This window comes from Lutra lutra, chromosome 3 (genome assembly GCF_902655055.1).
Source record: "Lutra lutra chromosome 3, mLutLut1.2, whole genome shotgun sequence".
NCBI lineage: Eukaryota > Metazoa > Chordata > Mammalia > Carnivora > Mustelidae > Lutra > Lutra lutra.
Window position 1 is genome coordinate 181,895,186 of NC_062280.1, and position 13,410 is coordinate 181,908,595.

Here is a 13,410-nt window from a genome sequence, read left to right on the forward strand (position 1 = left end):
TCCCATGACACTTGACCTAACCCTAACCCGTCTTCTTTGTGGCCCCAGCTAGCTAATACCTAGGTGTGTACAGAACTGACTCTCAAGTTGATCAAGGAGCCCATCTATTCATTCTAGAAAATAAAGAACAGAAATAACGTGCTTGTTCTGCACAGGATGGATGGACTTCGGTCGCCCAGGGAAAATTCCAGACTGGCTCCCATCAACGCTCAATAGAAGGTTTTGCATTTGGGCTAGAAACCAAATCAGGTGAAATCAGGCCTTTATTTCAACAGTACAAACTCTGTTTATTTGTGTGTAAAGTGCCAGTTTTATATACAAATCAGTAAGTAAAAAAACTTTAATATCTGCTTTGAAGCACCAAGGCTGAAGCCTCCCGAGGACCTCGGAGTAACTGTCCCATCCTGCGGGGTCAGACTCACTCCAGGACCCTGAACTTTGGGCCCTGACTGCCACCAGGAGCCACGGTGAACTCACGGATGGCGGCCTGCCTGCAAACACTGAACACGGCCAAGGTCTTTCCTACCAATCCGAGTAGCTTCTGTCTAAGCTGCTTTCTAGGTGAGACAACTAGCGTCACTAATCAACAGGCTTGCCTATGAGGTAGCTACACAATTTTAACAACACTATCAATGAACATTATGGATAATTCACGGTGTAGCCGGTTTGATACACTTCAAGTGGCTGATTTTTTTTTTTTTTATGAGAAAGGGCGGGGGGAATCAGCAAAATAAGAGCACATCTTCGTTCACTTAGAAGTCAGCATCCAAGGTAAAAGAATTCTCTGTTGGACTGGACATCACTCCCATCCTCTGATACTCGCCTACTCTCTTCTCAAAGAAGTTAGTCTTCCCTTCCAGTGAAATATTCTCCATAAAGTCAAATGGATTTTCTACTCTGAAAACCTTGCCAAAACCCAGCTCCAGCATAAGCCGGTCTGCCACGAACTCGATGTACTGCTTCATCAACGTGCAATTCATCCCAATGAGCTTCACGGGCAGGGCCTCTGTGAGGAACTCCTGTTCTATCCAAACGGCATTGATGATTATTTCCCTCACTCTCTGCTCGGAAGGTTTATGGACCAGGTGTTTGAACATCAGGCAGGCAAAGTCACAGTGTAAACCCTCATCTCTGCTGATAAGTTCATTGGAAAACGTGAGGCCAGGCATCAGGCCGCGTTTCTTGAGCCAGAATATCGACGCAAAAGAACCAGAAAAGAAGATTCCTTCCACGGCAGCAAAGGCCACAACCCGTTCTCCGTAGGTGGCCTCTTTGTCCCCAATCCAACGCAAGGCCCAATCTGCCTTCTTCTTTACACAAGGCATTGTCTCGATGGCGTTGAAGAGAAATTCCCTTTCTTTGGAATCTTTAATGTAAGTGTCATGAGGAGACTGTACATTTCCGAATGGATGTTTTCCATGGCAATTTGGAAGCCATAGAAACAGCGGGCTTCTGTGATCTGAACTTCTTGGCTAAAGCGCTCCACCAAGTTTTCATTGACTGTGCCATCACTGGCGGCAAAGAAAGCCAGAACATGGGATATAAAGTATCTCTCCTCAGGCTTCAGGGAGTCCCAGTGCTGAATGTCCTTGGAGAGATCCACCTCTTCGGCGGTCCAAAAGGAAGCCTCAGCTTTCTTATACATCTGCCAAATATCATGGTACTCAATAGGGAAGATGACAAAGCGACGAGGGTTTTCTCGCAGTAGTGGCTCGTCCTCCACGCTGGGGCCTAGTACCTTAGTTTTCTGCGACTCGGCGGGCTCCTGGAAGATCCTCCTGGCGGTCTTGCTGGCCAGCACGGGGGTCCCGCTGAGACTCGGGGGCGTGTTCTCCTTGTCCGCCAGGCTGAGCCGCTTGAGGGGCGAGAGCTGGAACTGCTGCTGCTGCTGCTGGGGGTCCACGATGGTGGCGAGCGGGACGCGGACGGAGAGCATGGTGGCGGCGAGGGAGCCCCACCACCTTTTTTAAATTTAGTTTTTATTCTAGCTTTATTGAGATGTAAACAACATTGTGTAGATCTCAAGTATACAATGTGGTTTTTAATGTAAGTATACCTTGTGTCATGATCACAAACTGACCTATCCTTTACCACAATAGTTACTATTTTTATTAAGTATTTTTATTAACATATAATGTATTATTTGCCCCAGGGGTACAGGTCTGTGAATTGTCAGCCTTACACATTTCACAGCACTCACCATAGCACATGCCTTCCCCAGTGTCCATAACCCAACCATCCTCCCCATACGCCCTCCTCCCAGCAACCCTCAGTTTGTTTTGTGAAATTAAGAGTCTCTTATGGTTTGTCTCCCACCTGATCCCATCTTGTTTCATTTTTTCCTTCCCTATCCTCCAAACCCACCACCCTGCCTCTCAAATTCTTCATACCAGGGAGATCATGTGATAAAGGTCTTTCTCTGATTGACTTATTTCGCTCAGCATAATACCCTCTAGTTCCATCTACATCATTGCAAATGGCAAGATTCAGTTTCTTTTGATGACTGCATAGTATTCCATTGTGTATATATATACCAATTCTTTATCCATTCATCTGTTGATGGACATCTAGGTTCTTTCCATAGTTTGGCTATTATGGACATTGCTGCTATAAACATTTGAGTGCACGTGCCCCTTTGGATCCCTACATTTGTATCTTTAGGGTAAATACCTAGTAGTGTGATTGCTGGGTTGTAGGGTAACTCTATTTTCAACTTTTTAAGGAACCTCCATGCTGTTTTCCAGAGTGGCTGCACCAGCTTGCATTCCCACCAACAGTGTAGGAGGGTTCCCATTTCTCCGCATCCTCGCCAACATCTGTCATTTCCTGACTTGTTAATTTTAGCCATTCTGACTGGTGTGAGGTGGTATCTGACTGTAGTTTTTATTCATATTTCCCTGATCCCAAGTGATGTGGAGCACTTTTTCATGTGTCGGCCATCTGGATGTCTTCTTTGCAGAAATGTCTGTTCATGTCCTCTGCCCATTTCTTGACTGGATTATTTGTTCTCTGGGTGTTGAGTTTGATAAGTTCTTTATAGATTTTGGATACTAGCCCGTTATCTGATATGTCGTTTGCAATTATCTTCTCCCATTCTGTCAGTTGTCTTACAGTTTTGTTGACTGTTTCCTTTGCTGTGCAAAAGCTTTTGATCCTGATGAAGTCCCAATAGTTCATTTTTGCCTCTGCTTTCCTTCCCTTTGGCAATGTTTCTAGGAAGAAGTTGCTGCCTGTGTTCTCAAGAATTTTGATGGATTCCTTTCTCACATTGAGGTCTTTCATCCATTTTGAGTCTATTTTTGTGCATGGTGTAAGGAAATTGTCCAGTTTCATTCTTCTGCTTGTGGCTGTCCAATTTTCTAAACACCATTTGTTGAAGAGACTTTCTTTTTTCCATTGGACATTATTTCCTGCTTTGCCAAAGATTAGTTAACCATAGAGTTGAAGGTCTATTTCCGGGCTCTCTATTCTGTTCCATTGATCTATGTGTCTGTTTTTGTGCCAGTACCATGCTGTCTTGATGATGACAGCTTTGTAATAGAGCTTGAAGTCTAGAATTGTAATGCCACCAACTTTGGCTTTCTTTTTCAACATTCCTCTGGCTATTCAGAGTCTTTTCTTGTTCCATATAAATTTTAGAATTATTTGTTCCATTTCTTTGAAAAAATTTGATGGCATTTTGATAGGGATTGTATTAAATGTGTAGATTGCTTAGGTAGCTTAGACATTTTCACAACATTTGTTCTTCTAATCCATGAGCATGGAACGCTTTTCCATTTCTTTGTGTCTTCCTCAATTTCTTTCATGAGTACTTTATAATTTTCTGAGTACAGATTCTTTGCCTCTTTGGTTGGGTTTATTCCGAGGTATCTTATGGTTTTGGGTGCAATTGTAAATGAGATTAACTCCTTAAATTCTCTTTCTTCTGTCTTGGTGTATAGAAATGCAACTGATTTCTGTACATTGATTTTATATCCTGACACTTTACTGAATTCCTGTATGAGTTCTAGCAGTTTTCAAGTGGAGTCATTTGGGTTTTCCCCATGCAGTATCATAGAGTAAGAGTTTGACTACTTCTTTGCCAATTTGGATACCTTTAATTTCTTTTTGTTGTCTAATTGCTGAGGCTAGGACTACTAGTACTGTGTTGAATAGCAGTGATGATAGTGGACATCCCTGCCATGTTTCTGACTTTAGGGGAAAAGCTCTGTTTTTCCTCATTGAGAATGATATTCGCTGTTTGTTTTTCATAGATGGCTTTGGTGATATTGAGGTATGTACCCTCTGTCCCTGCACTTTGAAGAGTTTTGATCAAGAAAGGATGCTGTACTTTGTCAAATGCTTTGTCAGCCTCCATTGAGAGTATCATATGGTTCTTGTTCTTTCTTTTATTAATGTATTGCATCACATTGATTTGCGGATGTTGAACCAACCTTGCAGTCCAGGAATAAATCCCACTTGGTCGTGGTGAATAATTCTTTTAATGTACTGTTGGATCATGTTGGGTAGTGTTTTGGTGAGAATTTTTGCATCTGTATTCATCAAGAATATTGGTCTATAATTCTCCTTTTTGGTGGGTCTTTGGTTTTGGGATCACGGTAATGCTGGCCTCATAAAATGAGTTTGGAAGTTTTCCTTCCATTTCTATTTTTTGGAATAGTTTGAGGATAATAGGTATTAATTCTTTAAATGTTTGGTAGAATCCCCTGGGAAGCCATCTGGCCCTGGGTTCTTGTTTGTTGGGAGATTTTTGATGACTGCTTCAATCTCCTTACTGGTTATGGGTCTGTTGAGGTTTTCTGTTTCTTCCTGGTTCCGTTTTGGTAGTTTATATGTCTCTAGGAATGCACCCATTTTTTCCAGATTGTCAAATTTTTTGCTGGCATATAGTTGCTCATAATATGTTCTTATAATTGTATTTCTTTGGTGTTGGTTGTGATCACTCCTCTTTCATTCATGATTTTATTTACTTGGGTCCTTTCTCTTTTCTTTTTGATAAGTCTGGCAGGAGTTTATCAATCTTACTAATTCTTTCAAAGAACCATCTCCTAGTTCCATTGATTTGTTCTACTGTTCTTTTGGTTTCTATTTCATTGATTTCAGCTCTGATCTCTATTATTTGTTTCTCCTACTGGGTTTGGGTTTTCTCTGCTGTTCTTTCTCCAGCTCCTTTAGGTGTCGGGTTAGAGATAGTTACTATTTTTTAATGTATGGTGAGAACACTTAGGTTGGCAAGGATGTGGAGAAAAAGGAACCCTTGAATGCCATTGGTGGGAATGTAAATTTTGACTGCTGTTATGGAAAACCATATGGAGTTCACTCAAAATTAAATAGAACTACCCTATGCTTGAGCAGCCCCACTTCTGGGTATTTATCCAAAGGAATTGAAATTCATATCTCAAACACGTAACTGCATTCCCATGTTCATTGCAGCATTATTCACAATATCCAATATATAGAAACAAGTGTCAATGGCTAAATGGAGGAAGAAACTGTCCTGTACATGGAATGGAATACTAGCCTTAAAGAAATCCTGACATTTGTAATGATACAGATGAATTTGGAGCACCTCATCTATAAGCCAGACACACGAAAGATCCTATTGAGTGATAACACTTATGTAGAATCTGAAACAGTGAATGGTGGTTATCATGGACTGGGGGCAGTGTAGGAAATGGGGAAGTGTTGGTCAAAGGGTACAAACTTTCAGTTATAAGTTCTAGACATCTAATACTTAGAAGTTAAACTGAAAGACAAGGAATTGGAGCAAGGAGAAAAATAGTTCAATAAGGTTTATACCATGATAATAATTAAAACACATGTAATGGTAGAGAACACTGGGAAACAGTATAAAAATCTCAAGAACTGAAGAATACTCCTTCCTCTTTTTCTGCATTGAAAGTGCTCCCTGAGCCCCAGTAAAACAAGGAAGATCCCCACACCAAAACATGTTATTATGAAACTTGGTAACAGGGAAGCAATTAAAAGGTTTTAAAAGTTAAATAGATAAAAAGTTGCTGTACAAAGAATTAAGAACCAGAAAGGCATCAGATTTATAATATAAGACAGTGAAAGCTGGAAGACCCTGGGAAGATACTTCAAGAGAAAGATAATTATCTATAAAATTATTAATGAAATATCAGGATAGTAAAATGACATTTTTCAAGCACAAATACACAAGAGTACCTCCAAATTATCCTATCTTGGGTTACTACTTGAGGTGAATGTGCCCAGAGAGAATAGTGCAGTCCAAACCAGGAGTGAAGCAGGGTGGGTGCTGCAGAATAAAAGCAGGGCAGGAGACCTTCAGTCCAGCATGGAGAAAGAGGTTCCAGACTTCCTTTGGAAATCAGGACTGTTAGTGGTAAATGACCCTGAAAACTGAGCTGACAAATATGAAGTCCAAGAAAACAGTTTCTACTTAAATGTATTAGCTGTTAGAATTTAAATACTAATATTGTGACCTGCCTATTGCAAGATTAAGAACAGAAGCCTATATAAGTACATGCACTTCAGAGGGTTGGTGAGAATGAGTGGCCCAAAAAGCTAAATCATCATTTACTAGGGTAAGAAAAATCAAGTAGTAGTGCGAGTGGTATAACTATATTAATTAGAGACATGGAAGTAAATACAGAAAGTTTCCCTAAGAGATTATAGTAGTTGTCTCTGAACACTAGGGATTTGGAGTAACGATGTGGTAAGGTGGGGACTGAGGATTCTTATTTAACTTTGAAAATTGTATATATTAGCTTATAAACATAAATGAACTATAAAATAAACACATTTTTTAATGCTTTAAAATCTTCACCACCCATATCCATAAAAATAGATTTACAGCATTATTTGTAACAACAATATTGGAATTGGTCTAAATATCCATTAGGAGGAGCATGGGGAGAGAAAACCATTTATGCAATGGGATAATATGCCTTTGTCAACAAAAATGCAAATATTGATCTGCAAATTCCTCTGAAATTACTAAGCCAGAAAATCAGAATAAAGTCTTTAGGTTTTACCTTGTGTAGTAAAGTATGTGGTATATGTGTGAAGGGAAATATATTTAATGTAGTATGAGTTATATAACTTGTTTAGAATTATGCATGATGTACACATCTCCATCTATGCATTTACAGTAGTTTACATGTGCAGAAAACAAACCCATGTGATTCAGTCAGATCACCTGGGTCTTCACCTTGGCTCCACCACTTCCTCACTCTGTCACCAAGGAAAGAACTATTCTGTGCCTCACTGCTCGCATCAATACTCTGAGTACACCTCTTCTCAGTTGATCACGATTTACTTACCTTAGTTACCAAAGAGTTTCAAGTTTAAAATTTTGATAGTTACTGAGATGCCTGAACCAGACAAGTCTAGCAGATTATTTCAGTCAAAATCTTGTCTGAAATTATCAAATACTATTAAATTAATAACTACTTATTCTCATAACTTCATTGCTGTGATGTTATAAGGAATAATTGTATATTTGTATGCATATCCCCTAAATTTTTCATCACAGCTTGATTTTAAGATCAGAAACATTAAATTTCCAATAATTGCCCATTATTTAAATGCAGATTAAATGTACCAATAAAACACAACTACATTTAAATGCCAGTATGTTGAAAATCAAAAGTTACAATGACAAAAAAAAATTATATATATATATATATATATATATACCTTGTGAGTCAAACATGAATGGTACCAGCTTAAGGATGTATTGGTCTGCCTTTCTCTAAGTGGGTGTAAAGACACTAAAATGACAGTGGTTACTTGGGGTGGGTTGATGACAGTGTTTTTTCTGCCTTCTGCTTTCCTTCCTACCTCTTCCTCCTTCACGTTTCTCAGTGTGCTACATTGCTTGAAATGTCTGAACACGACATATGCACAGTCTAGGAAAGCCACATGTTACACCTGCATTCACCTTGACAGATGTTTTGCCTTCTGTCCTCCTGTGCCACCTGTGAGTATGCCTCTCTGACAAGCTGTAACCTTACCTAGAGGGATAGGTGCCATGGCTCTGTCACACTAGCACACAAACTGCTTTGAGCACACCTTGGTCATTAGCAGAAATAAGCCACTATTTTGAATGTTGCCTAGTTAATGAGAATTCTCTAGTAGTAAAAATTTAGAGTGGAGCCTCCTTTGGTAAATTCTGGTTAACATCATTACATAACAAAGCAAATGTTTGGTATAGATCAATGGCAGGGCAGCCTGATGGCCTAGGGCTTAGCTTTACAAGTATTCTTATTTTGGGGCTATTCAGCTACTGATGCAAATTATGACAAGTTAGAGTGACTTCTAGCAATTACTTTTGAAAAAGTAATTCATTATTTTAAATATTAAACTACTATTTCTTAAAACCTCAATTTTTACAACCACTAACCTGAAGTTACTGATTCCTTAGGGTGGTTTGATACTAGCTGATACAATCAAGTTTCCTATTCTCATTGGGTTTAAAACATTTTTCCATGGCTTAAAAAAAAAAAAAACCCTCTATAGATCCTATAGGTAAAACCTACCTTCCTAACTCACTGGAGAGAGGAAAAAATGTATTCTCCCTAATGTGGGAGATCTATTTGTTGTTTCAATCATCTCTGTTCTAAAGCTCCTTATACTCTACTGATCTTGTTTCTATGGTTACCTTGGAGAAGAAGAATGCATATCATTATACACAAACCCACTATTTTAAGAATGACCAAAAGAACAAGAAACCACACATTTTCATTGTTTTTATCCCAGGTCCTCACAAGATTAGAGGGACAAAGATTAGAATGGAGCAGGAAGTGAAAGTCAAAAAGAAAAAAATGGCACAAAATTCTTTGAACATAGTATTAATATGCCCTCCAGGGACATAAAGCACACTGTGCATGTGTGTACTTTAAAATCCCATAAACTGATGGGAAAAAGTAAGTTTGATGGAAAGACCATGAATTGTAAGGATGACTGTCTGCAATATAAACCTGGGGGCGCGGGAGAGAACTTCTCTACTTAGCTGTTAGCATAATATTGAATTCCTGTTCATTTATTTCAAAGCAGATGAGCAATTGCATGAAAAGATTATAAAACAGAACTTTTGAATGTATCATTAAGTGCTGTAGACAAAAAAAAAAAAGTAGTTTCTATCCTAGGGAAGATTATTTATATTTAGGAAATGAAGACCAAATCATGATATCTTAAATGTTAGAATGTGAAGGCACAAGAAAAGGAACAGAAGACCAAAAAGATCTGAGGAGTTGGACTGGCAGATACCTGTCCTAGAACATTCAAAAAGGTTTTTAATATATGTTAAGAACACTCTTTTACAAAACGTTATAAAGCATGTGGAGAAAGGAATATAAACCAAGGTAACCATTCTGGATTATAGTCTACTATTGCTTCAGAAAAGGGAGAGCTCTATTTCCCTATAACCCGGCAATCCACACCTGAAAGAATGGAAGGAAAACACTGGTTATGGCAACGGGGAATTGGAATGATGTGGTCTTCCAGGGAAGTGAAGGGGCTACGTAGAATTCTATTAAATGCTCTTCAGCAGTATGATACATAAGACACACTGAGCTTGGTGAAAAATCTTAGTACACATTTGGAAGAGGAAGAACTGTTAGGTGTACATTTGTATTGGTTCTGTTATGCCCCAATAATGGGTCCGTGATTAAAGGAGCGAGACTGATATAAAGCGAAGGTCAAGCAAAGCTTTATTTCACACCAAGCATCAAGAATCTAACCGAACGCTCGGGGGACGCACCTCTTACAAGAGAGGGAGACCCTTCTCTGTTTCACAGTCTAGCTTTTAAGGGCAAAGGCCATGTGGTCGGGCCTGGCCACGCACAGGTGACCAATGAGATTTTAACACTCACAGGAAACTCCACAGTGATGCTAGGTGACCAATTGAGTTACAATTTACCCTAGTAGACATTTGACCCAGCCTATTACAACTTGGTTAGGATTGGTGCCAAAAGGCTCCCAAAGGGCGGGGCCCATACTCCTTGGTAACCAGGGAGACCGTATGCACCCCCCCCCACTCCCCCACTGATCAGATGTCTTCACCTGGCCTGACCCACCCTTGTATCTGGGCTTTGTTACCTGGAGCTGGTTTCCCGGACTTGTCTCCAAGTAAATCCCCTGGGGGAAGGGGAGCAGGGACAGTTTCTAAATAGGTCCTTACAGTTCACATAAATGATCTTCTATCTATGAACATGTGTTAAACTTGTTATGGAAGAAACCTAAATGGAAAAGGAAATGAAGAATGGGGAGTAGAAATAATACAGGATAGGGAGGACCTCAGGTGTTAATGATGAAAAAAAGACTAATTCAACTCTAGCTCTCTTCACTGGAAAAATTGGAATAATAGTCACATGTCTTTGAGATTTTGAGACTCAGTTATTGTGTAAGGTATTCCAATACAAGTCAGTATCGTTCAGTACCAATGAGAAGGGTTGCCTGAGCTTTCAAGCATTCCTACTAAGGAACTTAGCTATTAGATCTCGGCAGTTTCCTTACTAAGTATTTAATAGATGTTTAACGTACGTGTTTTATCTTTTTACAAGATACACCCATATTCATTCTGCAATTGTGGTATGTTTTTGTAACTAAAAGTAACAAGATCCGTAACCATGGGATTTAAAGAACATGGAGTACTATCCTCAACCTGGCTGCTGTCATGACAGGATCTTCTCAAGTGTTAATACAACATAAAACAAGTATTTATATCTATTTCGTGAAAAGTCCCCTTTGTTTTCTAAGAAATAATATACTTGGAAAGAAATCCTGTTCGGTGTGGAACAGTTTTGCTTCAGTGCCAAACCTAACAATGTTGAGTTATGAAGGGGGTTTGACACTTTATTTACATCAGTCCTATAGGTAAAAGAATCCCACAGTTTGAGTACTGCTACCAAAGAAAAATGGGCATATCTGAAAATAAAGGCAGATAGGTACTTAAATAACAAAGTACAAATACTGACTTCAAGGACTTTACTGCCTAATGTAGAAGGCCAGTTGGGAAGCAGGTATTTTGGGGGAGCCTAGGTGGCTCATCTGCCTTCGGCTCCGGTCATGATCTCGAGGTTTTGAGTTGGAGCCTCATGTTGGGCTCCCTGCTCAGCAGGGAGTCTGCTTCCTACCCACCCCCCACCTTCCATATGTTCTCTTGCTCTTTTTCTCTCAAAAAAAATATGTATTTTTTCAGTAGAGTGCTTTTGTACCATTATGAGGAAAAACTAATGCAGGATGAAAGAAGAGTTCAGTGTTAAGTTATCTTAGTTTTCTTTGAAAGAAAGATTTACTTTGAGACATGAAGTCTGATATATCCAGGTAATTGGGAGGTACAAAATATTCTTAGAAATGGGGAAATAGTCTATGGCCATACCGCCCTGAATGTGCCCGATCTTGTCTGATCTTAGAAGCTAAGCAGGGTCAGGCCTGGTTAGTACTTGGATGGGAGAAATGGGAAAATAGTATACATAGACAAAACAGAACGCAGTTCATTCTGCCAACTACAAGTACTATATATAGGAATAGAATATGCAAGTTGGTACATCATATGAAACAAAGGAGGTAAGTGGGGGCCAGATATTAAAGAGCTTTAGATCACTGATGGGGACTAGAGACCATGAGAAGTCCTTTAAACATGACACTGGTATAATCAAGTTGTATATCAAAAAGATCAAACTTTATGGAAAACTTGTAATAGGGAGATTTAATAGGAAATATGGAGATCTATTAAAACAGGCATGCTTATCCTGAATGAAAAGAAAAAGCAAAACTGGAGGCAGTAAAAAGATGAATCACTGCCAGGGTTAGGGAGAGGGGTTAATAGGCAGAGCACAGAATTTTTAGGGCAGCGAAACTTGTGTATGATTCTATAATGATGGATACATGTCATTACATACTTGTCAAAATCCACTGAATGTAAAATACTAAGTTAACCCTAATATAAACTGGAGTTGGGTTGATAATGTGCCAGTATAGATTCATTGATTGTACTCAATCCCATCGTGGTACAGAATGTCAATAGGAAGATTGTGGGTATCTGGGGACAAGAGAAATGGGAGAACTCTTCCCATTCAATTTTGTTATGACCCAATCTTGCTTTAGACCTTGAAGTCAAGATTTGTACTTTATTACTTAAGTATCTACCTGGTTTATTTCCATATATGCCCATTTTTCTTGAGTAGCAGTACTCAAACTGTGGGATTCCTTTACCTACAGGACTGATGTAAATAAAATACATGGAATACTACCCTCAACCTGGCTTCTGTCATGACAGGATCTTCTCAAGTGTTAATACAGTGTAAAACCGTTATGTAGATCTCTATTTAGTGAAAAGCCCTCTTTGTTTTCTAAGAAATAATATACTTGGAAAGAAGTCCTGTTCTGGTGTGGAATATCTTTACTTCAGCGTCAAATCTAACAATGTTGAAATATGAAAGGAAAACGGAATAGATGAGGGGAAATGTGTGAGCAATGATTACTTCTGATCACACCAAATCTCTGCAACTCCTCAGATCCTGCAGTAGAGATGACTGAGAAACGGTGGCAGGGGCAGAGGTCAACAACTTGAGAGCATGGCCCCAGAAAAGCAAACTCTAAACACAAGTACACTAGCAGTGTCTGGACTGGATGTTACACAGTGTAGTCCCATAACACAGCTTTGTGTTAGGATTATGGTATCAGTAATAATAGTGAGAGCATTCCTTTCCTGATATCCCAATGACCACCTCTGTAAGTATGGAAGGAAGAGAAGAATTTGCTACTTAGACAGTTACCTTTAATAAGACATGCTTATTACCAGAACCCTTGTGATGGAACAGGTAAGGGTAAGCCAAGATGGAGGAAAGGTTTATAGTAAGAAGAACGGACAAAAACTATCCTGGGTTTCATCAGAGAGAGGTTAAATTAAAGCTAAAATATGCTTCATCCCCCCCCCATGGCAATAAAAAGATGACCATTGAAAACTATTTTGTGCATATATGTATCCTGAACTGTGCATTGGGGATCTATTCATTGTAAAAGGTTATCCAGCACCTATTAATTCTATAAATAGTGTTCTCAGTACAGAAATAGGCTATATCCTTTTGACCAAAAAAAAAAAAAAAATAGTATTTGGAAAGATGTTTTCAGAAAAGGTCATTTAGTAAAAGAACTGGTATGTTCAGAGCTCTTAACTACTGAGAAAAATGGATCAGAATTAAATGACCCACTTTCAGACTTGCCCATGGCTTGGAACTCCATATCCTTCTGGAGCCTTGTGAAAAGGAGTTGAGAAGATGTTTGAAATCATAAGCCCAGGAGGGGCCCAAGAAATAAAGTCCCCTTTTGTAGAAGGTGTAGAATTTGTACCAAAGAGTTATTGGTCATCTAAGCCCAGCTTTAGCTATTAAAGTCCTGCCTTTAGTAAGGAAGGTAAACTAA

At 39.2% G+C, this 13,410-nt stretch overlaps 1 protein-coding gene across 1 annotated transcript; it reads right to left on the reverse strand.

Annotated features, from left to right (window-relative positions):
• Positions 1–245: 245 nt before the first annotated feature.
• On the reverse strand, positions 246–1,943 carry LOC125094748 (ribonucleoside-diphosphate reductase subunit M2-like). The gene is given in 2 exon segments (XM_047720228.1): positions 246–1,384; positions 1,387–1,943. Coding segments are annotated over 2 exon segments (1,182 nt in total). The 5' UTR covers positions 1,937–1,943; the 3' UTR covers positions 246–752.
• Between the last annotated feature and the right edge of the window lie 11,467 nt (positions 1,944–13,410).